Source organism: Lates calcarifer, linkage group LG1, assembly GCF_001640805.2.
Source record: "Lates calcarifer isolate ASB-BC8 linkage group LG1, TLL_Latcal_v3, whole genome shotgun sequence".
NCBI classification, from domain to species: domain Eukaryota; kingdom Metazoa; phylum Chordata; class Actinopteri; family Centropomidae; genus Lates; species Lates calcarifer.
This window is the reverse complement of record NC_066833.1, coordinates 11,734,357-11,760,005: the sequence shown is the minus strand read 5'-3', so window position 1 is coordinate 11,760,005 and position 25,649 is coordinate 11,734,357. Positions and strand designations below refer to the sequence as shown.

Genomic DNA, 25,649 nt, shown 5'->3' with positions numbered 1-25,649 from the left:
CATAAATTTCTGTCCTCCAACGCAATTTTTCTCATTCATATTTCCTCTCTTGCCCTTCCTTCTCTTGTCACCGCTTCATGTCTCTCTCCTCTCACATGCTTTCTGCCTGTGCTGTATTTCTGTGTTTGGCGGCTGCTGCCACAGAGAGTCGTGAAAACTCCTTCAGCCGCTCGCGCAGTTCCAGTGTGTCCAGCATTGACCGAGACACCAAAGAGGCTATCACCACACTGCAGTTTGGGGAGTCCTATGGGCGCAAGAGTGATGCCCTGCCCACCCCATGTTTGTGGGTGGGCACCAGCTTAGGCGTGGTCCTGCTCATCCCAATGTCCATTCCCACTGACCAAGAGGAGAGAATGGAGGAACCTGTCACCATTGGCCCCAGTGGTAAGTCCAAGTGAGGCTGGGTGCACAACTTAGAGGTTCTTAGTAACCATAAAAGAACAGTGCCATACCAAAACATTAAAAGTACAGTAATTAGCCTTTTGTTATTTTTATGGTTTTCCATATGATTGTAATGTCAACAAGCAATAATGATATAGGATACACTCACTTTGAAAACCCAGGACACTGATGTGAGTAAACAGCATTAGCTTTCATCTCAACTCCACTTGTATGTTTGATGAAAAACATCCACTCAGTCAAATGAAAAAATGCAGGGTTGTCTTTTAAAATAAGAGCAGGTAATTTCCTAAGGAATTAAGTACATGGTGTAAGCTGCATGAGCAGCATTTGAAAGCTCAACTCTCCTCTGGTCTTATTCATACTGAAGGGCTTCTAAAACCTCATTAGTGTCAATTAGAGTGGCATTTGTTGTCATGGAGAACTTTTGATAGGCATCTGTCATGCATTATCTTCCACTGACTTCATTCTGTACTCAAGAACAAGGATAGATTTTTCAGCCCTATTGTTTTTGCACTCTGACTAAACAAAACTGAGCCACTCGAACATGAATTACCACTCCAGAGGCCCTGCTGTGTGAAGAAAAAGGTCTCCTTCTCAGAGTAAAAACGTCAATTGAACCAAAAATCCAGGCTCTTTGAAGCAGCAGTTGCTCTCTTGAGACTAAACGTACAAGAAGAAAGCTTATTACTGGAAGGTCACAGATTCCGTTCCAAGGAAAAAGCTGGTGAACAAAAAAGCAAGTATTGTTGAACTCTCCCTGTTTGTCTTGTCTTCCTGTGGAGTGGATAGTCTTTGAGAAAAATGTCAGCACACACTAGTGTATGTGCAAGTAAATGATTACTTTGTAGCCAAGAGTCGATAACATTTTGTATTGTATTAGTTATTAATATACAGTATATTTGTGAAGGTTTATGGTTGTTTAACTTATATCATCCATTCATACTGACGTTGTCAAATCAAGTTCTGAGCATCATGTATGTTACACTTTGATGAACAAACTAACAGGGTTGGAGATAAATGTCATTCTTTGAGGTTTTTTTCATTTCCACTGTTTTGAACCCTCCTAGCTAGTGGTAGTATGGTGCAGCTTTGGGAATTTTGGTTTCACATCTCATGCTTCCCTGTCTTCCTCTGTTGACTCTACCCAAACACTCCCAGGAGCAGTCTTGATGCTGAAGGGCTCTGTGTTGCGCTTTGGTTTCTTGGACTGCATGGGAGTGCTCATTCAGAGCCCCTACGAGGTTTGGCGAGACCTCAATGCCTCTGAGGACCCTGACCGACCGCGAAGACGCAAGCTGGTCCACTTTTCCCCATCATCCTCCCAGGATGCCTGCGGAGATGGGCACTTGGCTGTAGTGTGCTCGGAGAGGCAGGCCAAAGTATTTTTGATGCCCTCGCAGTCTTGCCTCTTTGTCCACAACATCACAGAGTCATCATTTGTACTGAGAGCTGACGTGGTGTCTGTGTGTAACAGCGTCAGCTTGGCCTGCTTTTGTGCAAATGGCCACGTCATGACACTCAGGTACACAGAAAGTTTTGCATGTATTATTTTTGTCCAGCTTATTAGGTGTTTTGTGCTTAGAGATTTAACTAAAATCGTGATTTACTTGAAATTTCCATAATAGATTCTTAATTTAATGTATCTTTCTGTGTTGATGGATATTTCTTAGATGTAGAACATTTGGGTTTAGACTATGGCTGTGCAGTTAATGGTGTAATGATTGAGATATCACAGTTATTTAGACTTGGTTGAGTGCAGTATTGTCAGTTTGCATTTAGTCCCTGCCCTGATGTATCAAATAAAGTGCATAATGTAATACATTATAGTATTTAATTTGACCACACTTCAAGAAATCTGTCTGTGTTTTTCATATATACGTCTGGATACAAGCTAAAAGGTAGTTTTCTATCTGTCAGATGTCAGATTAGATTATCATGACTATTTAATTTCTATAGTTTTGTCTTTGACCTGTGGTGTGGTTTACTTTGCAGGGTATACTTTTTATTATATAAATGTTCCTAGTATCTAACTTGTCTTTCATTCTTCTTACCTAGTTTGCCCAGTCTAAGACCGCTGATGGATGTCAATTACCTGCCTCTGACAGACATGCGCATTGCAAGAACCTTTTGCTTCACCAATGGGGGGCAGGCATTATACCTTAGCTCCCCAACAGAGATCCAGAGAATTACATACAGCCAGGAGATGTGTGACAATCTGCAGGTCAGTACTGCAGTTTGTGTGTGTGAGAGAGAGAGGGAGAGGGAGAGAGTATCTATGACATACAACTCTCTCTGATCAATCTCTGATTTTTGCTAATTTGTGTCAACTCACATTTTGGCCCTGAGTTCTGAAAAGTAATGGCGCAGTAAATGAGCAGGTGCCATTATCCTCAGTCTTGGTGAAGCCACTTGTCATATGCGGTCTGAACTCCACTGGGTTGATAGTATGGATATGTACAGTGAACGCAGTGTGCATGCGGGCGGGCGATGCATGCAAATGCATCTCGGTCATATTCATATTCATAGAGGTTTTTATTCTTCATCACTGCACTCTGACTGATGTCAATGGAGCTGGTGGTATGATGCTGCCATAGTGCCATCTATAGGCAGACAGTGGTGCAACTCAGATTATGGTCTTGTTTCTCCTAGTTATTGAGGAAAAGTTCAGAATCAGAATCTTTATTATCTTTATCTTTATTGTACATTTTAGTGAGCAGCTTCCCACTGCGGTGCAATATGAAAAATATTTTTAAAAGATTAGGAAATATAAAAGTGTTTTAAAAATTTCACAAAAACTATAACTTTACAATTTGAATATACAACTATACACTATAACATAGTGTCATAGTTATCAGTCTACTATATGTAGTCAATTTACAGTGAAATCAGCATCATCATCATACAATTATACTTATGACCACAATGACGGTATTCACAAAAGTGATGAAAGGAAGAGAAGGTGAAGAAAACCTTGACACCACCCTTTCCCAGTGATTACCAGTGTATGGTCAGCAAATTTCTGGTGCACAATTGGAAAGAATTGTCTTGTAAAAACTGTATTGATTGTTAACAATTGTTCATTTTCATTCATCACAGGAAATGCTGGGAGAGCTGTTTACACCAATAGAAACACCAGAAGCCCAGAACAGAGGCTTTCTAAAGGGCTTCTTTGGAGGAAACGCCCATACCTTCGACAGAGAGGAGCTCTGTGCGTTTTTTTTTTCTCGTTGTTTTTTTTTTTGTCTTTCTTTTTCTCAATAGAAACTGCTTCATTTTAGTATCTGCTAATTCAGCTAAAGAATATGATACAAATTAATAAACATGTAAAAGTTATAAATGGTTCAAATCTTCAAAGGTTATCTGTACAATCAGCAAAGGATTACAGTAAAAAAAAATCCATAGCCAGGATGTTAATACAGAATGTGTGTATGCCATCTTTTCTTTGTTACCTGATGTTGTTGACAGTTGGTGAGGCAGCAGCTGGGAAGGCGTCCCGCAGTCTGGCGCAGCACATCCCTGGGCAGGCGGGGGTGGAGGGCATGAAGGTGGCGGCAAGTGGAGCCGTGGGGGAGCTGGCTCGAGCCCGCATTGCTCTGGATGAGAGAGGCCAGAGACTGGGGGAGCTGGAGGAACGAACTGCCCTCATGATGACCAGTGCAGAAACCTTCTCCAAGCACGCTCATGAGGTAAAAGCAAGAATATTATAGTAGTAATTACAAAATAAAATGTTCTGTAGGAACCATTTTTATGATTGAAAAAAGATGCTGAAAAATGCATTAGTGATTTTTGTTAGTAAACTTTGGAAATAGTACAAAATTCTTGTAATAATGTTTAATTTGAAAAAAACATGTAAAATACTATTAAGCAAATTCAGTTGCTTTCATCCTATTCCATTTTCCTCATTTTCATAATGACTATAATACACAGTACTGATAGAATGTATAGTGATCGCTTGTCAGTTTCATTTATACAGACAAGCTAATGCATTTTTAAAATATGTTGTTATTCCAAATAAATACACTGCAGCAGGAAATGAAGCTTGTATAATTTGTTATTCCTCCCCATCAACAGCATATAATTTTGTCTCTTCACAGCTGATGCTAAAGTGCAAGGACAAGAAGTGGTACCAGTTCTAATAGCAGTAAGGGCTGAGGCTGCCCTTGGATTGCTGAGAGCTTTATGCTGGGAAAGGGACTTTCACTCTACAAATGAGAGCAATTAAAAGCGAGACTCAAGAGTGACTTTGTCTTTATGGCTTCTGGACTGGCTATACTGTATGTGCGGTACTCTCACATTGTTGAATGACAAGGACGGGCTAGTTCCTTGTCTAGACAGGCAATGGTAAGAACAGAAAGAGGATGGCAGCATTTGAAGGACTGAGGAAACTGGAACTGGAAGTATCCGACAAGTCTGTGTGCGTGTGCATGTGTGTGTGTGTGCGTGCGTACATGTGTGTGTGTGCGTGAGTATGTGTGTGGTTAGGTTTTCTGGACCTCACTGTGTAGATACTCAAAAGTTAAGAAACCAACAAGAAATGCATGAAACAAAAATGGATGACTATTAAAAATATCCAACTGCCATATTAAAAAGCAGCATGCTACTTTAACAGGAGATACAAAAATAAAAAGTTTTATTTAATGATGTAAGCCAACAACAGAAACTATGAAAAACTTTATATTTTTTGAAATACTAACAAAAACTATATATAAAAAGGGAAATGTATACTTGCATTGCTATTAAGCCAAAAGTTGTGTTCCTTTCCCTTTTTTTTTCAATTTTTATTTTTTGGTTCGTTTTAATTTTTTTCTTAGTCTCTGCAAATATTACTTGACACCATATAAATACACATGGCTATCTCTACACACACTCATAGAATAATGTTAAAACTTTGTTCATACCAATTACTCTGGGCTGCACAGTGCAAACACAAATCAGTAGTATTTACACTTAACTCTGCACAATCTAATCACACAAATTTAATTTAACTTTTCGGCTGCTGCTACTTACAAAAGCATTAAGCAATGATGACAAATATCTAACTCCCCAACTATAATTGTATGAAAACAGAACAGATTGGTGTGAGGCGTATGTAAAGGCTGAAAGAGATAAAAGCATATTCTGGACAGAATGTGTTTATGTTTATAGTAGGAACCTATATACTATTCACGTGCCATAAAAGACAAGATGGGTGAATCCACTTACTGTAAACTAACAAAGAGCTAATGAGTAGTGAGTTGTCATCATATGTTTCCTGTTGATCAGAGCAAATGAAAAAAAGTAATTAAAAATTAAAAACACCCTCACATATATATATATATATATATATATATATATATATATATATATATGAGGGTGTTTTTAAATTTTTTTTTGGTTGTTCACCATTTGAGTCTTTAGCTGCCTCTGTCAGATGTACAAGTTTAGTGAGCCATTTTGTGTGTGTGTGTGTGTGTGTGTGTGTGTGAGAGAGAGAGAGAGAGAAAGAACGCCACAAATGTTAAAGCGGACTCTTTCTCTGTCAAAGCAATCAAAAATGAATGACACCCTCTCATCTCTCTCCATCTCAGTCTTTTAAAAGTTGTGGAATGTGCATTTTTGGTGTTAAACCGCAGTGGTCCTCTTTTCACAATCATAAACGACACTTGTAACAGTTGTCACTGTCTTTGTGACAAGAAAACAAAGAAGAGTTGGAATCACATGTAAGTCTGGTTTTTGTTTTCAGTAAAAGTTTCAGGAGAAGTAACAGTATTTTTCAGTGATGTTCAGATGTTGAGTTAGTGAGGAAACTATGTACGTGTGTAGAACATTTGCAACAATTTCAACTGAAGGCAAATTTGTCATTTTCTTTCATTCAATATTGTTCTTGATGACTATGATATCCTCTTGTTGCAGTCCTATATTTGATGGTGAAGGCCTCTCGACTGAAGGCTTTTGTATGTTAAAAACAACAAATGTTTCATGATACATGGTTGTGTATCATATTGTGATTGTGTTGTACATGTCAATGGGTAGCCACATGACATTGGGAAACAGCATTAATGGAGGAGGATATTTTGTACCTGTGTATTTGTCTGTATTTTGAATTGACCTGAAAGGCCAAACAGAGGATTATTGATCATGTCTCACACGTCAGGCCTTTAAGCACACAAGCATTAACATATGTAACACATTGTGTCTTGATCATGTAGACGTCACCCCCACATAAAATACACACAGCGACACATACAGTATACTCAATGCCTAAAAAAGACACAGACACAAGTGAATCTGCACTGGTGTTCATTTCATGCCTGCTACTGTCAGGCTGCTGAGGCATTCCTTGGGCTTAAATGGCCTTCAGACCCATTTATTTATAACTCAAGTCAACTGAATCTGAAAGGAGATCCATGTGGATATCTAGTTACACGTGATTCGATTGAATGAGAGGTCTTAAATGTAACAAAAAAAATAAGAATAAATAAATTTCTCTTCTATCTCTGTACCGTCAATGAGATTTGTGTTCAGTGCAGTTCTGTCAATGGCAGAGAAAACACACAAAAAAACAAACCAAAAAAAAAAAAAAAAAAACCAAAAGAAAATAGAAAAAAATCTGACGACTTCTGACAGGGTGTTTTGTTAGTATGTTTTTGGTTTTTATATTAAATGTACAGTTAAATCTTGGGTGAAAGGTGAAACAAAAAATGTTAAAAGATAAGAACATTCTTGGGATATTTTTCTCCGTATATGTTGTACCTGTTACTGCTGGTACTGTATCTGGTATTCTGGCTTTGTCTAAATCACTGGAACTCTGTAGTTCTTCACACTGTAGTATCCTGAAAAGGCATTTCTCTGGTTTTCTCAATGATGGCAGCAAAGTTTGTCTTATTTAAATGGATTCTACCACTTTTTGTTCTTATTGATATTATACTAGTGTAATAGAAATTACTTGACAAAAAAGAACTGAAAATATGTTGATGCAAAAGCAAACTGAAATAAACATTGATTGATGTACACAGTTGAAAGCTCAGTTTCACTGACCCCTAACCAGAATCACCTACTGTCATTTTGCTTGTACACAAGTGCAACATGCCGTTTAATGTGTGGGGCTTTTTGCTTTCTTGTTTCAGTACGTCCACCATTTTGACCAGCAGCACCCAGAAAGTGAAGTTCCTTACATCAAGCACGCTTCAAAGTGCAGTATGGTCTTATTACAATAATAAATGTTAATTTGGCCCCCGTTAGTGTAACATTATCACTGGATACTATATTTCTCCTGTAGTATATTATTTCACAGTTCTATACATCTCTCAAAAGTTATTGGTTATTATAATTTGGAAATACTGTACTTTTTATGTCACTACATTTACCTTACAGCTATATTTACTAGTTACTTTACAAATCAAGATTTTACATATAAAACATATGAGTTAATTAAATATTTCCTGCTGTAATGGAGTACATTATGCAGCAGTGTATAAAACAATTAAAAGCTCAGTTTTTAATTAAAAACAACAGCAAAATACTACTAACACTTAAATGCATCATAATCTAATAACACCTCCGTAGCATTGCCAATATAATTCTAAAATAGGCCAATTAGTACTTTACTTTCACATTTAATTGGCTATTTAACATGTGAGGGTCACATGTGGGTAAAGGAGGGTTCTTACGGTGTTGTATTATATACAACCTCCATCACTGAAAACACAAGGACAGGGAGAACGATATTTCAAAGCTTCCAGTAACTCATCTCAAAAACTCACACAATCCCACCCATAGGATGTGTATATCCGCCCCAGTCATTTAGCGTCATGCCCAGAATGCGGGTTTTACTTCCGGGTGCCTGTGCAATCAGAATTTCGTTCAGGAGTCAATTGCTCACTGAGCCAATCCAATCCAGAATAGGCAAAGGGGCGACCAACCGGATCGCTGTATTGCGCGTTCTGCTCCCGCCCCCTGTTCATTCAGGAATAGTTTACTGAACTCTACGAGAATTTGGAGGTAGCTAACGGTAAGCGCTCTGTCAGTCAGTTCAGCATGTATTAAAATAACACAATGTTAGCCAGATTTAAGTCACCGGCAATGCCACGTTTTATGAGTTGTGTTATTCCACATGGAAACGGAAGAAACTAACACTGAAACATTTTCCATTGACTTCTATTCATCTTGTTGCGATTTGGATATGTTGAATGCAATAATGGCAAGTTTGGGTAGTGAACCTCTGTAAGAAGGCTAACGTTAAAGAAGAGTCGACGTTGGACAGTTATGTCTCCTCGATTGTTTTCGTGGCTGCTGCTACCCTGCTGTCTGGATATGTTCAGACATGAACTCCCAGGGGCTCAGGCGGGCTTGGTACTCAGTGCTGCAAAAACTTTGGTATGGGGACCTGGACTGGAGGCAAACATTGTACTTCCAGCTCGATTTTTCTACATACAGGCGGTGGACAGCTCGGGAAAAAAGTGAGTAATTTAGGCCTGCTATGGCGCCCTGTAGCCACGTCTCCAGTCGCTATAACCTGTAAATTTTAATAGGAAAACAGTGCTGCTTTCAAGTGCTCCATGTAGCGGCATGTAGTGGTATAGTAAGAGACAACGTAAGCGAGGACTGTGGTAAACATCGGTTTCAGCAAAGTATAATGATAATGACAATGTATCATTATAAAAAATATAATAATTAATACAACTTGTTTTGAGGAAACAGGTGTCTCTACATGAGCCAGAGGGCACGAGGTTTGTCTACTAATTTAATAAACAACTGCAATATGTGATGAACAGTAAAAATGGCATCTCTATCTGTCAGTTAACAAAGATTCTGCCCAAATTAAGGTTCATTTTTGCTAACACGTTGTCTTTAATGTTTTTCTAAGAAGCGCATGGGGGTAGATTCTTTTAAGCTCGGAAGCCCTCGCGTCTGGTTTTCCCATTAAGAACTGAATGTACTCAAATGCATCATAACAGTCACTTTCTCTAATATCATTTCTAGAATAAAAAAGTTCTCATTTTTGGGCGTGTGTTGTTGTTTTGGAGATACCCTGGCTGAAAAATGACAGGCAGGTGAAAAGGTGAGCTCCCTCTAATTTTGACGAGGCAGGACATTGTTACTATTTCTCTGTTAATCTCAAGATGGCGTGATTATAAAGAAAGGACACCATAGTAAATCTGTCAACCACGTGTGGTGTAGTGTGAAAATACACTAAACTAGTCTGTAATGGGAGAGCAGACATCAAAGTTTGTCCTGCAGACAGAAAGATGTTAGAGAACCTCCAGTGACGCCTTTAAGTAAAAAGCTCCCATGGGTCCAATGAAGGTATGACACTGTGTGTGTAGTTACTCAGTGGGTGTCACTTTCACACATGCTTTCCGTCTGAAGATATATATCAGTTTCCCAGTTCCATTCATGGTCACTACAAAAAACTACATTATTGTTGTCTGCTGGTTCAGAAGAGACACAGTAGTAGCATGGTGATAGCAATATACCATGAAAGTGTATCAGCAACATACACTGTAATCTATTACAGTGTATGTTGCTGATACAGCTGTATCACTACTATAATATGATTTTACTGTTTTGGTACAGTTAGTATGACAAAAAAATGTGTCATTGTCCTAATACTTTCTGACTGTATTATTTATGAGTTTGTGGTAAGATCAAGAATATAGATTACTTTTTCCCTCAGATACTTCTCCCTTAAGCTATAGTGTAGAGCAAGTAATACTCAGCAACTAATGTAAACATTCAGTTAAAGGAGCTCCGCGTTTTCGGTCATAACAGTCATTGTTATTTTGCATGCATATTTTTGGAAGTAAAAATAACAATTGCACCACCTTCAGATTAGCATCAGAATAAATGTACCATGGATTTACAGTTTTCAATATGTAATTATGTTAAAAGTTTAATCAGTATTAGTAGTAAAAATGAAGGACTTTGAAAGGAATACCACAAAAATCTAGAAACTGTATACTGTTGTGTAAGGAAACATCTTTTTCATGAGCCACCCAGATTTTTTTGTATATAGAGAACAGGAACTTTGATGTTTTTAAAAGTAAAAAATAAGTCATACAATGCTACTTGTACAACTTGCTGCCAGTTTTTTGGGCTTTGTTCTCTCTTTCACAGTCTCCATATTCTTTCCCTCAGTTTAACAAAATCACCAGGTGAGAATACATTTGAAGTGAAGATTGTGTCTCCAGTGGAGCAGTTCACCAGGATTTGGATCCAGGTTCTGGATCGTAAGGATGGGTCATTCCTGGTTCGCTACAGAATGTATGCCACCTACACGGACCTTCACATCCACATTCTGCTCAAGAACAAGCACATCGCCAAGTCACCGTTCATCCTCAAAGGTCGACCCATAACCTTATCCACCTACAAAATATGTTTTAGGATGAGATTTGTATTTTTCTGGATCTAGTAGCTCACAATGACAGCACATGTTAATGGCATGTGCAAGGGAAAGATCTCACTGATGTTTCTGTGTTTGTCCTGTACAGGCCCAGTCTACCATGAGGGATGTGACTGTCCCCAGCCCAGTGGCTCTGTATGGGAAGCCCACATGCACTGCCCTGAGTCCTTCCCCCAGATAGACAGGGACCTATCCCTGTTCACTAGTGTCAACCCAGATCGTAATGCTCAGGAGATCCCACAGCGCTTTGGACAGCGTCAAAGCCTCTGCCATTATACCATCAAAGATGACAAGGTACACCATATCTACAACACCAGAACCACTAAAAACAGAAGTAATAAGCAATAAAGTTAGCAGTATATATCAAAATCACCATGTTATATGAAATATTAAACATGCAGTAGGCTGCGATTTATGACCAAAGGGTAGTATAATAACAAAGGGTAGTATTTCTTTAGGTTGAATAGTAATTAGGGCCATATAATAATGTAAAGTCAGCCAGGAGAGCCTGAAGCTATGTGACACGCCTGAAAGAACAGTGTGTCAGCCAGGTGTTCAGGGGTACAGTCTTCTCAAAATACCACTGTGGACGTCAATCCAGGTTGCTGTAACAGTGATATGTCTAAAGCCCGATTCACACAGTGCTAGCATTACCTGGGAACATCCAGTAATTTATCAGTTTTCAGTGATTTACAGTCCCATTGAAATGTATACAGTTGGACAGTTTATACAAAGAGACTGTAAATCATTACAAACACAAAACTCTGTTTCACAAATTTTGTACATTGTAGATTTGTAACTGTTTTTTCTTTCTATATCTAATTGTGCGTCAGCAGATGGAGTTTGCTCATATGTTATGCCGATGGATCTGTTGACATGCAAGCTCATTAGCTGTTATGATTTCACCCATAGCACTTTAGAACTTTTCATTTGTAGTGGCTTAAAGTTATGAACCAAAGTTTATTCCTGAGCACTATGATGTTTTTAGTTTCTTTTTCCTTTTAGGTCTATGTTAAAACTTTTGGAGAACACGTAGGTTTTAGAATCTTCATGGATGCCATCCTTTTGTCACTTATCAGAAAGGTAAGGTCTTCCTAAACCACCTGTATGATACAGAAATATTGCAACATATTTAATCATTAACACGCTTTATGATAAGTTTTATTTATCATTTACTTTTAGATGACTAGACATAGACTTGACAGAAATTTAGAATGAATTTTACACTTCTATATTTGATTAATCCTTTCATTGGGAGGGTGTGATGCTTTGTAAGGATTCAAAGATTCTTCAGTAATATTTATACATTTGAAAACAGGAGTAGGCAGCAGTGCCTCTTCTATTATGTCTCTTCTGTTATTTTCTTAATATATATTTTGTAATTGATAGCCTTTTTCTTTTAAAGAATATACTCCATTTTCCTTCTCTATGGTGTGGTGCGTCCAGGTACGGCTTCCTGATATGGAGTTTTTTGTAAACCTGGGTGACTGGCCATTGGAGAAGAGGAAACCCACTGACAAGATTCATCCTATCTTTTCTTGGTGTGGCTCTAACAATACCAGAGATATTGTCATGCCCACTTATGACCTGACTGAGTCTGTCCTTGAGACCATGGGAAGGTAAGGCTCTGTATGTACAGCACAAAATGTTCAGCATTTTGGACTCAAGGATAAAGGATTTGTAAACTCTTGTGTAGACTAAACGTTACTGATTTTTGCTTGTATTCACTAAGTCATTTATCCGTCACGTCTGGGCACCCTTAAAGGAATACGCTACCAAAAATCCTATGAGTATCAAATAACCACTGCCTGAAGGCTTGAAAAGTGGTTCCCAAAAACAAAAGTTTGCTCCCTCAAGGAGCATGTGATTGGCAGTCTGGATTCATTTCACTTACAAACTCTATTAGTGACCCAGACTTATGGCGAGCAGAAAAGTTGATTATCTTTTCTTTCTTTCTTTTTCTCTGAATACTTTGATACTTTTCAGTAAATCTTTTTGTCTCAGTATATTTGGTAAATGCATTTGTTCAGCACAATCCAGTATGAAAATCAGTTTAAATTAATAATTAAAAAAATAAACTTTGAGTCCTTTGGTTAAAATGTTTTATGTCTTTGTCACAAAGACATTTCAAAATGCGCCCAGCTTTTCTGAACAGATGACAGTGGGGACAATCAGGCCTATGCACAGCTTGTGCCCTGACACTGTCATAGTGTGGACAGAATAATGACACTCAAATAAAACATGTGTCAGGATGCTCATTATTTTCTCATCACTCCTTTCTCCTTGAGTAAAGTCATACCTTATGCATTTTTATGAAATGTGAGGGGGCTGATTTGTGTGTGACAATAAGAAGATTTTTGCTGGCAATTTTTTTTTTTTTTTTAGATTTAGCCAGCACTCAGCCCGTCAGAAGCTCTCTCATTTGTCTTGTCAGATGCCATTATCTAGTATGAGGGCATAACTTACTGATGCTGAGATTAATAACTTCAGAAAGCACACCAGATTTGACATTCGGCATTGTGTCCGCCCAATGAACAGAGTAAGCCTGGACATGATGTCAGTTCAGGCCAACTCAGGACCACCATGGTCAGAGAAGAATGCCACAGCCTTCTGGAGGGGGAGAGACAGTCGTCAGGAGCGACTGGAGCTGGTCAAGCTTTCAAGGGCTCACCCAGACATGATAGATGCAGCTTTTACCAACTTCTTCTTCTTCAAGCATGACGAGGGCCTTTATGGGCCGCTGGTGAAACACGTCTCTTTCTTTGACTTTTTCAAGGTCAGTGCCCTGTTATAGCATAGTTTCTGATGTATTGTCTTGGAAAAAAACATCTGTAATTATATTATGCAATGTGGAGTCTTACAAGCTTCATTAAGGGATATTGTGATAATAGCCTTAAAACAGATATTACCATGTAATCATTAAAATTTGCCAGTTTTTCAAGGCCCAGTAAGAATTAACACATAACTCAGCAGCTCTTTCCAGTGTTTAATTGTTTTACAACCATTGGAAGGTATTTGCAGCACACATGTTCAGACAAGCTAAACGAACCCAATCTGCACAAAAAGGCAGAAAGCTGAAGTAAACCAATATATTTTCAAATGTATTTTATCTCTAAAACCTCTCTCATTTTGCTCTAACTAGCATTGATTTTGAAAAATAGTTGATTTTTATTTCTTTTCCTTGTCTGCCGCCAGTACAAGTACCAAATAAACATTGATGGCACTGTGGCAGCATATCGACTGCCTTACCTGTTAGCAGGAGACAGTGTGGTCTTAAAGCAGGACTCTGGCTACTATGAGCATTTCTACAATGAGCTTCAACCATGGGAGCACTACATCCCAATAAGGGCAGACCTGGGAGACCTGCTGGAAAAGATCCAGTGGGCTCGTGACCATGATGAAGAGGTGATGATGATTATGGACTGTGCATTTCGTAATCCTATTCACTGGATCCTTATTTGCCTCTTTAAGAATAAGCTTAGTAACATTGTTTTCAGTATGGACTCATTTTTTTTCTTGTCTTTGTTACTCTAATTAAAAAATTTAAAAAAATAAAAAAGATGCTATGACACTTTATATCTTTCAGGCCAAGAAAATTGCACTGATGGGTCAGCAGTTTGCCCGCAATCATCTTATGGGCGACAGCATATTTTGTTACTACTACAAACTTTTCAAGGTAATATTTCTGCAATTACAGAGTTATATCAGTTGATAAATTGAGAAAGTCAAGGTACTACAAAAAGTAGTGTCAGCAGTGCTGTAAGAAAATATTACCCAACTCCCTCATCATACAGTCATGCAGGGCTCAAAGTTAGATTGGCACTCTGTTACATTATTTATGTTCCTCTGGATAAAATGGCTTCACATAACTCAGAAATGTGTTTTTAAAAGCAAAGTTGTTATCTGGACGTACTACTCCTGCCTGTCGTACAGTATTTCTTTTCAAGTTCAATGTTCTTATAGGAGTACGCCAAACTCCAGGTCACAGAGCCTATGGTTCGTAAGGGCATGGAGCTTGTAGAGCAGCCCACTGATGACCTGTTTCCATGTTCCTGCCAAAGGAAGAGGGTAAGGAGGACCAACAAGTGTCCCTTACATCAAAGTGACTTTGGTACTGTTTCACTTAGGTTATCATGGTTGTATTGCGCCAATAACTGTAACTCAGTGAGCCATGACAGTGTGGCATTGAGCTAGCATGAACAATACCGGGACCCTGAAACAGAAGCAGCTCAATGGAATTCAGATGTTATTTGTTTTATTATTTATACCTGTGCTTTCCATACTGATATTAACATTGAAACTTTGCTACCACAAATTAAGCAGTAGTTTAACACACTACAGATTGTGTCTCCCTCTGGTGTATTTAAGGGGTTACTGCAACTAAATCACCTCTTCTTTCTACATCAACGCAAGTTGAAAATAAAAATTACATTTTTTAGTGCCTCCACTCCTAATTCTAACATTAGTCTTTTTTGTTTGTTTTTCAGGCAAAAGATGAACTCTGATTGAACTTTCACCCAGTTACAGAGCAGTCTTATATCTGATATGTTGCCAAATAAATAATTTGTCCAAGTGTGGATTAATTGTATGAATATTATGTGAATATCACCTCATCTCATTTTTGAAATAAATATATTTCATTTTGTATGTTGAAAGTGATTGTTTTTTTCTGCTATTATATTTTAGGCTTATACCCATATTTACAACCTAAAAGTATATTAAGAGGAGAAATTTAAGCATCAGCTCTAGATTTAAGCTACAGTCAATAAGCACCTGGCCTGCTCAAGTGTGCTTGGGCATGACAAACAAACTGCCAGCTCTACTGGGATAGAGTCGTTTGGTAAAGGTGTAATGACCACTCCCAAACACTAGATGTCACTCTTTTGTGGTACTGTAATGTTTGATATGAGAGAAGGAACATCTTGAAATGGAGAAGTTTGACGAGGTAAATATCAAAACATTAGCATCTGAAAAGCAGACCAAGATATGAGCCCAGTGTAGTGCTAACATAAGCTGTTAAGTTATATATGTTATACTGTGCTTGCTTTCGTATTTCGGTGGGAAACGGTAATAGGCGCACTAATTTTGAAGACAGAGCTGGAAATCGTTGCTCATACCAAGAAATAGATGTATTCAGTGCTCAGCAATGTTCGTTCACTTTCAGGATAGAGTGAAGGTTCCGTTTGGGACAAAGCAGTTGGATGCCGTCGTGTGTGTTCCTGCCTCGGTGAAAGACGTTCACACAGCCGTCATCCTCACACATGGCGCTGGTGGAGACATGAACTTCAAACATCTGGTTTCTCTGGCACATGTCCTTGGCTTCAAGTGGTTTTCTCTGTCTCCGTTTCACATGCAAAGGTTTAAATTTGTGTTACAGAGTTAAGGCTTACCATGCTGTGTGGGTGAGTATTTTCATTCATTCAATAAAGAACAGACGCTGTTTTGAATAATTTCTGTGACACTGTGACATTATGAGTCAGCATGAATTTTCTCCTAGGACTACTTGAAATCATTACAGAGGTTTATCATCAAACACATATTCATTGGAGGTAAGTAGTAGGCTTACTTTATGTCTCATGAGATAGATACATGGTTACACATATGCCAAACATACCATTTATTCGTAACTGTTTGAGGGGTGATTTCTTTGTGTACATGACATTTCATCCAAGTTTTAGTCATATTAATGGATTGTTTTTTTAAAAAAAAAAAAAAAAAAAAAACAGGCAAGTTTTGAAAATATATCTGTATAATTTTCTGGATGGGGTTCTATTAACAAGACAAGATATTGCCCAAAAAAAAAATAATGTGCACTGAAAATATAGGCTCCAACATTAACATAGTACTGTAGCACTCACTGAGTGGGATTTCTTGTCTTTGAAACGTGTCTATAGGCAGGTCAATGGGATGTCGTGCTGCTGCAGCTTTAGCCAGGCAGCTGAGTGATCAAACTGAAGATGCAGTGCAGGGTGTCATCTGCCTGTCTTTCCCACTGCATCCCCCAGGACAGACACACAACCATCGCCAGCGGAGTGAAGATCTCAGGGGGCTGCCTGAACGCATGCCTGTGCTCTTTGTGTCTAGGCACCGAGGACAACATGTGTGATAGGGTGAGGATGGTTGGGGGAAACTTGTACTGGGCTGATTGTAGTTTAATACATGGACTTAAAGGGTTTTAAAATGCTGTTTGACAAATAATTATATATATAATATTTTTATACCCTGCAAATACTGTATCTACCGTGTTTTCCCTCTGTCTAAGAAGGTTGTTTGTGCTCCTGATTTGCACACATTTTCTTCATCTCAGTCACACACTGCACACAACATGCAAAATCCAGTCCTCTACTATTTTGTATAATGTTGGAAAAATCGGGAATTTCAGATGTATTTTAAGTAATCCATTGTCTTAGCTGTTGAATTTATGAGTTTTTCTTTTAATGATGTGCCACAAGAATGATTTTGCTTTCTTTCTTTGCTTAGGACCTTTTTAACAGGATGGTTGCAGACATGAAAGCTGAAGCTGAGGTTTTCTGGGTAAAAGGAGGCAGCCATGGACTGACAGTGAAGGGAAGGTCAGAAGAGTCTGTGTTGGACGAAGTGAATTTACAAGTCATTACCTGGATGACTAAACAAGGAACACAGACGAATTCATGTCTGTTTTAATTTTCTTTGTTTTATTGAGTTCTGTTTGTTGAATAAAGCATAGTTTTAAAAATAAATTTCAGTCGAATTGTTGTGTCTTTTTTTCAGAATAATAATGGAGACATTATTTAAAGCTACCAAAACCATATTTTCAGTGGATAACACACTTAACATTCAGGCCATTCAGGTCATTTGCCTCAGACCTCAGTGGGTCATCTACAGCTCACTGAAAGCTTTACACTGTCGACTTATTAAGTAGCTTGGATTGAGAAAGTAATGTACTTTGAAGATTTGTGCGGTGGGTTTTTTTTCTTTTTTCTTTTGGCTTGTTTGTTTTAATATATAGCGAATAACTGCGGTTAACAATAACCCAATGGTTTGCTGTGTTAGCATAGACTGTAAATGTGTGCTAGCTGTTAACGTCATTCTGTGCGCTGTGCCTTTAATGCCAACTCTGACGTTTCTGTGTAATCGGATACAATTGGCTGGCTGACTTCCGCATGTTTTTTTTTTTCTTTTTAGTGTGTATAGAGAAGCATGGCAGGAGCACCGTGGAACAGGGTAAACATTCCTTTCCCTGGCGCTGTTTCCACTGTCCGTATACATTTCAGCTCAACAACAGGTACGATGCGTGGTCTCATAACAAGAAATGTCTTACTTTGCTGCGTGATATCGCTTTCAGTCCACGTGGTGTGGTGTGGTGGTGGGTGGAACACTACACCCTCCTATCCACCTTCATATGGATATGAAATGCTGAAATATTGGTGTGTGTGTGTGTGTGTGTGTTGTTGTTGTTGTTGTTGTTGTTGTTGTTGTTGTTATTGTTGCTGTTCTCCAGATGAAAACATTAAATCTCTGTTGGTGGAAAACGAGAAAGTTCTTAAGCTACTCTGCTGTGAGATTCTACAAACGGAGATACGGCTTCTCTACGAGCTGCTGTACGTCCTAAATAACAGCTACAGAGGAATCAAGACTTTCAAGGGCTTAAAACAGGTGAGAGCCTACACATCTAGCTGCAGCAGGATTTATCTCAATCCTGGTGATGGGAGGCATGCCAGTCTTTTAGGATTCACTCTCTGGTAATTAACCTTAAGGTAGTAGTAGAGTAGCAGGCATAAGCAACAAAAACGTCCTCTCACCAGTATGCCACATATTTTATCTTTTCTCTCATAGGTTGAACAATGTATAAACAGGCTGAAGAACATGAAGCTGAATGTGGCTCTTGAGGAGCTGACTGATCTTTGTCCCAACAGGATTCAAAGGTAGGTAGTACGGGTTCAGCGCAGACCAGACCTCCACCAGCATCAAAGCTGGGATTTGCTGCAGTGTGAAAGCTGGCATAGATGTAATGAAGTGGGTTACCTAACTAGCTGATGCAGTGGAGAAAAAAAAATTGAAGTATCTGTGCACATGTGTGTGTTTTTTAGAGGACTGGGCATCAAAACTGGTGAGTGTGATGTTCCCAGTCAACCCATGCTGGAATGGCTCTGTCTCAAAGTGCTGGGAGCCACCGAGCTGATGAGCTGTACATTGAATCGCTGCAGCAGGGCTTTCGCGTATCCTTTCCAGGCGTGGCATCATTATGAAACATCTGGATAATTATTCCTGATGAGTCATGTGATAGAATTCTCTGAAGACCTCACATGTTTGCAAACATAGATTCTTTGGTTTGATTTAAGCTCAACTCTCTTGGCCCTCCTTAAGTCACTTCACAGGTTTGCCCTTGACAGATATTTGTTTCAGACTCGCAAAGCAGCAGATGAAATGGGAAGAGTTTGTTATCTTGAATGTTGTGATAACCAGCATGCTCAGTCGACTATGGTGAGTGCTGCTTCCTCACTGTTGCATCTGCAAGATAGAGGCAGTTGTAGAGAAAATCTCCCTTTGAAATAATAAGATTTGCTTTCTAAAACAGCCTCCATGGTCTGAATCCACCTGTCCATGTTCCCCATCAGGGTGATTTTCCGCGGTATCCTGGTCAGCCTGTCCACTCTGTATCAGCAGCTCCTGGAGTTCCTCAGAGAAGTCTCCATTGCTCAGCCCATGCCCTACCTCAGAGACTTCTCCCTGCCACCAGACATGGCTCAGTTCCTGGGCCCCACTGATGCATTGAAACTGCTCAAACAACCAAAGCATGGCTCCCATGGCACAGACCACAAGAAAAAACAGCAGAAGAAAAATAAACCTTCTCTTAAAGTCAGGCAGGTTAAAGAAGACCTGGGTGTTGCTGTTGAAAGAGGTTGGGAGCTTTATTTGTTGTTGCATGGATTAGTTCATTACAGTTTAATTCACATACTGTGGATGAATGGTGTAACGTGTAGTGTTTGCACATATCTATGCTAACTGTACATAACCTTTCTCTTAATCTTTCTTTAATTTACTGACATGAAAAAAATGTAGATTAAGTAGATAAAGACACAAGTGTCATACTTGTGTGAGATATTCTTTTAATTGTTCAACAGTAGAACATCAGTTTTTTTTTTTCCCCAGGTATAGCTCATGGCACTGACATGAAGTCTTTTCTTAAGGTTTTTGGGAACTTTACAGAGGTATGTGAGGAAACCAGATCAAGTATTTATTTATCTATGTATTTATTCTTTTATTATTTAAAGAATATTTAATTGCCAAGTGCTGTCAGCTAATCATCCTATCTAATGTTACATTGGCATCCAAGGGCAAATCCTTCCCACAGGGAACTCACAGGGCTGAAGAGAAGCAAAAATTCAAGAAACAAATAAGAGAAGCTACTACTTTCGCAGACATGGCAATCCATCTTGAAGAAATGATCCTGTGGTGCAAATCCCAGAGGATGGAAAAGGAAAAACGCCTTCTAATCTTCCTGCGTTTGAAGTGCCACAAGATGAAATGCTTAGAGGCTGCAGGTTACAAGTAAGAGCAACACCACTGAATATAAGTTGCAATATTAAACGTGCATGTTTAATATAATATAATTTGTCCTCATCCTCAGTGTCCAAAGGAAGCTGCAGAGCTTCAGACGGGAAGCTTACTGGGCTTCATCTCCTCAAGGGTCAGCGCCAAGAACCTGCCATTCCCCTGCTGCAACAAGGAGACACGCTCGCCTGAAAACGCGTTTTCAGTCACTCAGGAGTCAGTTTAAGTCTTCAACAACCAAAACTGGCATGAAAAAGAAATGCCAGAAGAGAGGAAGGAGGAAAAGTGAGTTATCTGTGTCTGGACTGTCAGACGATGGTCAAAGAAGCAGGACTATGTACGGGGCAACACCTCAGACCATCGACTGTGACAGCCACGATGACATAGATGATATTTTTCGCTGCAGTAGGTTTCTGACACTTTGGAATCTGCACATCCAAGGGAACAAATGAAAAGTGTGCAGCTCAGCTCAGTATACAATGTGACACATTCCTCTGTTTTGAAATGGAGCTGGTTGTGTTAGGAGAACTGATCATTGCTTTAAACATGAAAGTTGGGTGAAGTTCTGACAACACACGGCATCACAACAGGGATCTATATTGACTTAAAGACCTCAGTCACTAGAGGTAAGCAAAATAGATTTTTGCTGGTGTTATTTTCAACGCAGGAAGTCAAGTGAAAGGTGATGAGATTTAACAGTTCAGACTGTCTTGATAACAGAATAGGGAATTTTGAACCATCTGTGTGATCAAACTTTTTAGCCATATTGTAAATCTTGTGTGAAATCTGTGAATTGGATATTACCAGGGATCAATTCAACACTTGTTAGGATATTTAGTTTTGAATAACAGGGTATTTAAGCATTCAAAGTTTGATGTTGATGATAGGCATTTTGGCTCAGGACAAAAACATCCCATTTGCAAGAAGTTGAATTTCTGATTAATATAATGTGCAGATTGTCAAGTACAAAAAAGTTATATTTGACATTTTAATAAAACTCTGCATCTTTCCAGACATGCAAGTCCCTGTTCACTATAATATATTGGTCTGCATTTGCATTGTATTAACACTTATCTGAATAGTAATTTCCACTATTTAAGAATACCTTATTGATTAAGTTTGAAATTTAAGATGAAATTTGTACTGTTCCTTTTAACCAAAGCTTCATGTTCTAAGTGCTTAAAATTAAATGTTATTTTTTCCCCTCCCACACTTTTGCTCTTCTCTTGGCTACAACAAGGCAAGGTGAAATATGATTGTTAGAGCTGTTAAATGCATGTCTTTCTCTGGCCTGTTAAGACAGCACTATAATTGCATACCATTTCTTATGCACAGGGAAATAAAATCAGATCAGTGAATCATGAAATACTGCAAATGAGCCAAATGTAAGTTGTAGAAGAAATGGATAAATCCAGATCCATGTCTGAGGGTTTTTTGAGATGATGAGAAACCAGTTGGGGGAGCAACTATCTTTTTAAGGCTCTAGTGGTGTTTCTGGCTCCGCCTAGTGGAAATGATGACTAATGCACTCAATGAATATTTCCAGAGAGTAATTTGTTCTCTTAGAAGATGGATTGACTCCCTCAATCTTGTTAATTGTAATGCCCTTGGCAGAGGCAGCATGAAAAAACAGGTGTCAATCTCCTCTAGAACTGAGTTTGTGCCTATAGAGATGGTGAGTGCTGATATGAACAGAGAACATACTGGCAGTGTAATAGTGGGCAGTGTGGCCTTAGCTCTAGGCCTTTGAAGTCTAAAAGCTGTGCAGGCAAAAGTGCCACCACTTTGAAATCATGCAGGTGTCTGGCAGCGACCATGACTGCTCAGGAATGGAGGCTGCACACCAAATTGGAAGCTAAAGGGTTTTTTAGCAGCCTGTATTTTTTGCTGCGCACCATCTTATCATCCTCTGCCAAAGGCAACACAGTCCTCCCATCTACACAAATACAACAGTGCAGTGTTTTTTTACCCCTCACTGAGCCCGACTGGGTTGAGTTATGGTCTCATATCTGCCCACCAGCTCTCTTTGTGCATATGAGCCTGCAGATACCTGATTGCTGTGCTTCTTGGGTTTCATCTAAACCAGTTAGTCAAGGTCAACTTTTGCACTCCCTTGCAGTGAGGGAAAGGAGAAGAGCTAAAGCCTCGAGGGTCTGTATTTTGCATACATTGGTACACAGGGAGTCAGACCAGGTTTTTTCCTCTGCTGGAAGTTGGGAGTGGCTGTGCCAAACATGATCAATATTCCTGATATTTACCCTCAAAGGAAGGTACAATGTGATGGACACAGAGGAGGATATAAATGTCAGCAAATCTTTTGCACTCTTGTCACAGCCTGTCTCCTTTAAGGACAAGAAGTGGAACAAAAAAATGAAGAAAACCAGTGCTTATGTTATCTTGCAGATCTTGCTACTTTTAAGTAAGGAATACAATATAAGTATAACTAAGTGCATAAACTCAATATAGCATGAACTCACAGCAATTAAGAGATGATTTAGTAGTTCATTCCACTGTACAGAATGTCACCTGGGGGCAGTTGAAGTGATTAAGAGCTGTTTACATTCCTTGGCCCCATTTTTACCTAACATTAGCCACTTATAAATTGATAGGATGCTCAGGAAGATAAAACAATTTGTTGCTAGTGAGCAGTGATAAGATGTAAAATGTAGCTGTCAGTAATAAACTTGCAGACTAAAAATAATCTGCTGTACTAGTTATAAAACTCTACCTACTTTCAGGATTGGTAGGTCTGGTAGATTGGTCTGCAATGGCTCTACTGCGATGTATTTTTCAGCCATACACTTTCAGTGCCTGCATCATTATCTGGCTGGGGCAGCCAGTTGACTGTGGGACACTGTCTGTCGCCCTCTGTCAGCTAAGAGATATTTAATAGGATATAATTGTAAATACAGTCGTGTTCAGCGCTGGAATTATACATATATTTGTTGGAGTGGGCGGTTCTCCAGGGATTCTGCAAATGCATCAGTTATGGCCTGTGGGCATAATATGACCCAAAACAGTTGTAAGAATACAAAGGTCTTCACTCCCAATATGCTCCTTCCTTCTTAATAGCAGCAGGGGAATAGAGCATATATACATTTCAGGTCTCAGCTTTTGCATGGCATTGGATTAAGGGACTCTCAACATTTATACTCAGATGTGTATGAAATCATCACGCCATAACCTCCACTCAGACAAGAAAAGTGGATCCAAAGAGGCAAACCTGGCACATCAAGCACTTGTAATGCCATTCCTTACTCAGCCTGTTCTCTAATAGCTCAATGATTAAAAGCATAAATGTGTACCAAGGCCAGAGGGGGACACTGAATATAAACCGTACAAAAAAAAATCTGTCTTGGGCAAGGAGGAAACACTAATCCTGATGCATTTAATGTGTTCAATATTATTGTTGTGTATAGTAATTGGTAATGTAATATCATATCATCATATCATCATTATCAGATTTTTTGCTTACAATTGCATTTGTGAATGGTGCTGAAATTTCCTCATAAAGTAACATAGGTCATGCTCTCCCTTGTGTAGATGTAAGGAGTTCTTGTGTATTCGCACTGGGAGCAAATATAACATCAATTCTTGAACTAAAGAATGTGTTTTGTGTTCTTTCATTCTCTGTCTTCAAGGACATATGTGCAAAAAACCTCTAGAGCATGAAAAAGAGTACAAAGTGCCCTTCATCAGTGCCTTACACTGGAGGGCTGAGACCTGAAACACACTGCATGAGCACCATTCCCCTGCTGCAATTAAGATGGAAAGAAGATAAAGTGAATAAAAGAATGCTGGATGTGCAGACCTTTATATTATTTTCATGTTTGAGGCCAATGGTCTTATAAACCTGTGTTACCAAAATCTGTTGGGAGAGCACAGTGACAAGTTTTTACTCAACTCTACAAATATGACCTAAAAAAGCCCCCAGTTGTCCCATTAGCACCCACTCATTTATTTTCTACACTCAGTTATTCTCATTCAGGGCCACAGAGTGCACTATTACAGCATTGCAATAAAAAATTGCATTGCCTGTACAGGAGACTACATGAGCTTTACTAAGTTCCATTTTAAGATTCACTTTCATAGGACTTAATCTAGGACATAGTATTATCATAACAGTGCCTTTGGCTTTTCAGTTTCCTTGAACTAAAAACTGAGCCCGTGTTACTGTTGATCTCATCTCTACAGAAATGTTTTAAGGCAAAATAAAAACAATTAAATGTAACATTCTGTGAAAATAATATCTGTATTGTAGAAATTGTGCTGTATTCTTATAGGAGCTGCCATTGACCCCTCCTTTCAAATACGATTGTTGGATAATACACTGTTGACTTCTGTCATATTTTGTAGTTATATCTGAGAAACAAATACAATATACAAATACAGGCAATTTTTATATGTTCACTGGTTATGATTTGTAAGAGGCAACTGGACCCAGATGTTTTAGAAAATTTAATCTAGGGCAGAAGAGTGCACACAATTTTATTGGGATTCATGAAAATGACGCCAGCTGACTATTATAGGTTAACAACTGTTAATGTCTCACCAAATATGAGGGTTTATTGGTTTAGCTATAATTTTACAGTGGTTTTACATTAATCCAGTTTAGTACAGATTACTTGTACTTAACATCACATCTAACCACTGCTACAGAGTTTTGGAAATGTGAATGTATATTGTACCACTCATGGCATCCAATGACTTCCATTAATTTCAGTGCAATATTAAAATCTCTTTGCACTTTAATGATACATGCCTCAGTTTAGAAGTTAAAAGCTGCAACAATTTTGAAAATGGTTGTCAATATCTGTATTGTGGTTCCAGCTTCTCAAATATGAATCTGGTTTTCTTAGTCTTCTAATATACAAATTCAATAACCTTGGACTCTTGGGACAAAACAAGACAACTGGAAACATCCCCATGGGTACTGGAAACTTGTGATCATTTTTTCAGACTTTGCTGACATTTTAAAGACCAAATTATTGATTGACCAAGAAAACAATCACTATATTAATTGCTAATAAGAAACAATAATCTAGATGTAGCATCAGATTTGTAAACAATCACAGTAAGTAGCAAGGATGCATTAATTTCTGTCAAAGTGACATTGGACAATGGCTGGATGGAGACGGAGGTGAAAAAAAAATCTGAATCTTAATGATAGTTGTCAGCAGACATGCAAGGAATACTTCATCTATTTATTTATTTATTTTAGCAAGATTAAGTTGTGTCATTGAGAGAGGCGAGTTGGCAAGCAGTTGGCAGCCCTCAATAATGATACATATTTATAATATAGTATATACACATGAGAACAAATGAAGAAAAA

General features: G+C 38.7%; 4 protein-coding genes across 14 annotated transcripts in view; all 4 read left to right on the top strand.

Annotated features, from left to right (window-relative positions):
• stxbp5l (syntaxin binding protein 5L) overlaps positions 1 to 7,392 on the top strand; it is a 116,108-nt gene extending 108,716 nt beyond the window's left edge. For all 10 annotated transcript variants that reach the window (XM_018681985.2, XM_018681981.2, XM_051070178.1 and 7 more), the window contains 6 exons: positions 145 to 384; positions 1,561 to 1,924; positions 2,458 to 2,623; positions 3,499 to 3,610; positions 3,868 to 4,088; positions 4,497 to 7,392. In XM_018681985.2, coding sequence (XP_018537501.1) covers positions 145 to 384; positions 1,561 to 1,924; positions 2,458 to 2,623; positions 3,499 to 3,610; positions 3,868 to 4,088; positions 4,497 to 4,538 — 1,145 coding nt within the window. In that variant the 3' untranslated portion in view covers positions 4,539 to 7,392. The remainder of the gene's footprint in view (positions 1 to 144; positions 385 to 1,560; positions 1,925 to 2,457; positions 2,624 to 3,498; positions 3,611 to 3,867; positions 4,089 to 4,496) is intronic.
• A 948-nt stretch (positions 7,393 to 8,340) lies between these two features.
• poglut2 (protein O-glucosyltransferase 2) lies at positions 8,341 to 15,438 on the top strand. Of its 2 annotated transcripts, XM_018681965.2 has the most exons (10): positions 8,342 to 8,840; positions 10,519 to 10,724; positions 10,872 to 11,077; positions 11,789 to 11,866; positions 12,230 to 12,402; positions 13,322 to 13,559; positions 13,979 to 14,188; positions 14,370 to 14,459; positions 14,747 to 14,851; positions 15,271 to 15,438. In XM_018681965.2, exons 1-10 carry the CDS (start codon positions 8,647 to 8,649, stop codon positions 15,286 to 15,288), a joined length of 1,518 nt encoding a protein of 505 aa, XP_018537481.1. In that variant the 5' UTR covers positions 8,342 to 8,646; the 3' UTR covers positions 15,289 to 15,438. The 2 variants fall into 2 exon arrangements, with proteins under 2 accessions (XP_018537484.1, XP_018537481.1); XM_018681968.2 differs by lacking the exon at positions 13,979 to 14,188 and having other exon boundaries at positions 8,341 to 8,840.
• A 230-nt stretch (positions 15,439 to 15,668) lies between these two features.
• Positions 15,669 to 17,507, top strand: tex30 (testis expressed 30). Its single transcript, XM_018681964.2, is given in 7 exon segments — positions 15,669 to 15,728; positions 15,948 to 16,091; positions 16,093 to 16,185; positions 16,281 to 16,332; positions 16,678 to 16,865; positions 16,867 to 16,893; positions 17,264 to 17,507. Coding segments are annotated over 7 exon segments (705 nt in total). The 5' UTR covers positions 15,669 to 15,710; the 3' UTR covers positions 17,447 to 17,507.
• Positions 17,508 to 17,751: 244 nt separating this feature from the next.
• On the top strand, positions 17,752 to 21,527 carry nepro (nucleolus and neural progenitor protein). The gene is made up of 9 exons (XM_018681963.2): positions 17,752 to 18,047; positions 18,264 to 18,418; positions 18,599 to 18,687; positions 18,853 to 18,981; positions 19,169 to 19,246; positions 19,381 to 19,664; positions 19,916 to 19,974; positions 20,100 to 20,314; positions 20,394 to 21,527. Exons 1-9 carry the CDS (start codon positions 17,963 to 17,965, stop codon positions 20,767 to 20,769), a joined length of 1,470 nt encoding a protein of 489 aa, XP_018537479.1. The 5' UTR covers positions 17,752 to 17,962; the 3' UTR covers positions 20,770 to 21,527.
• Positions 21,528 to 25,649: the final 4,122 nt, after the last annotated feature.

Coding starts and splice junctions, on each gene's coding strand:
- nepro (XM_018681963.2), top strand. CDS start 17,963: ATGGCAGGAGCACCGTGGAACAGGGTAAACATTCCTTTCCCTGGCGCT. Junction 19,247..19,380: donor AGCATGCTCAGTCGACTATG/GTGAGTGCTGCT, acceptor GTTCCCCATCAG/GGTGATTTTCCGCGGTATCC. Junction 19,665..19,915: donor GGGTGTTGCTGTTGAAAGAG/GTTGGGAGCTTT, acceptor TTTTTTCCCCAG/GTATAGCTCATGGCACTGAC.
- poglut2 (XM_018681965.2), top strand. CDS start 8,647: ATGTCTCCTCGATTGTTTTCGTGGCTGCTGCTACCCTGCTGTCTGGAT. Junction 11,867..12,229: donor TTTTGTCACTTATCAGAAAG/GTAAGGTCTTCC, acceptor TGGTGCGTCCAG/GTACGGCTTCCTGATATGGA. Junction 14,460..14,746: donor ACTACTACAAACTTTTCAAG/GTAATATTTCTG, acceptor ATGTTCTTATAG/GAGTACGCCAAACTCCAGGT.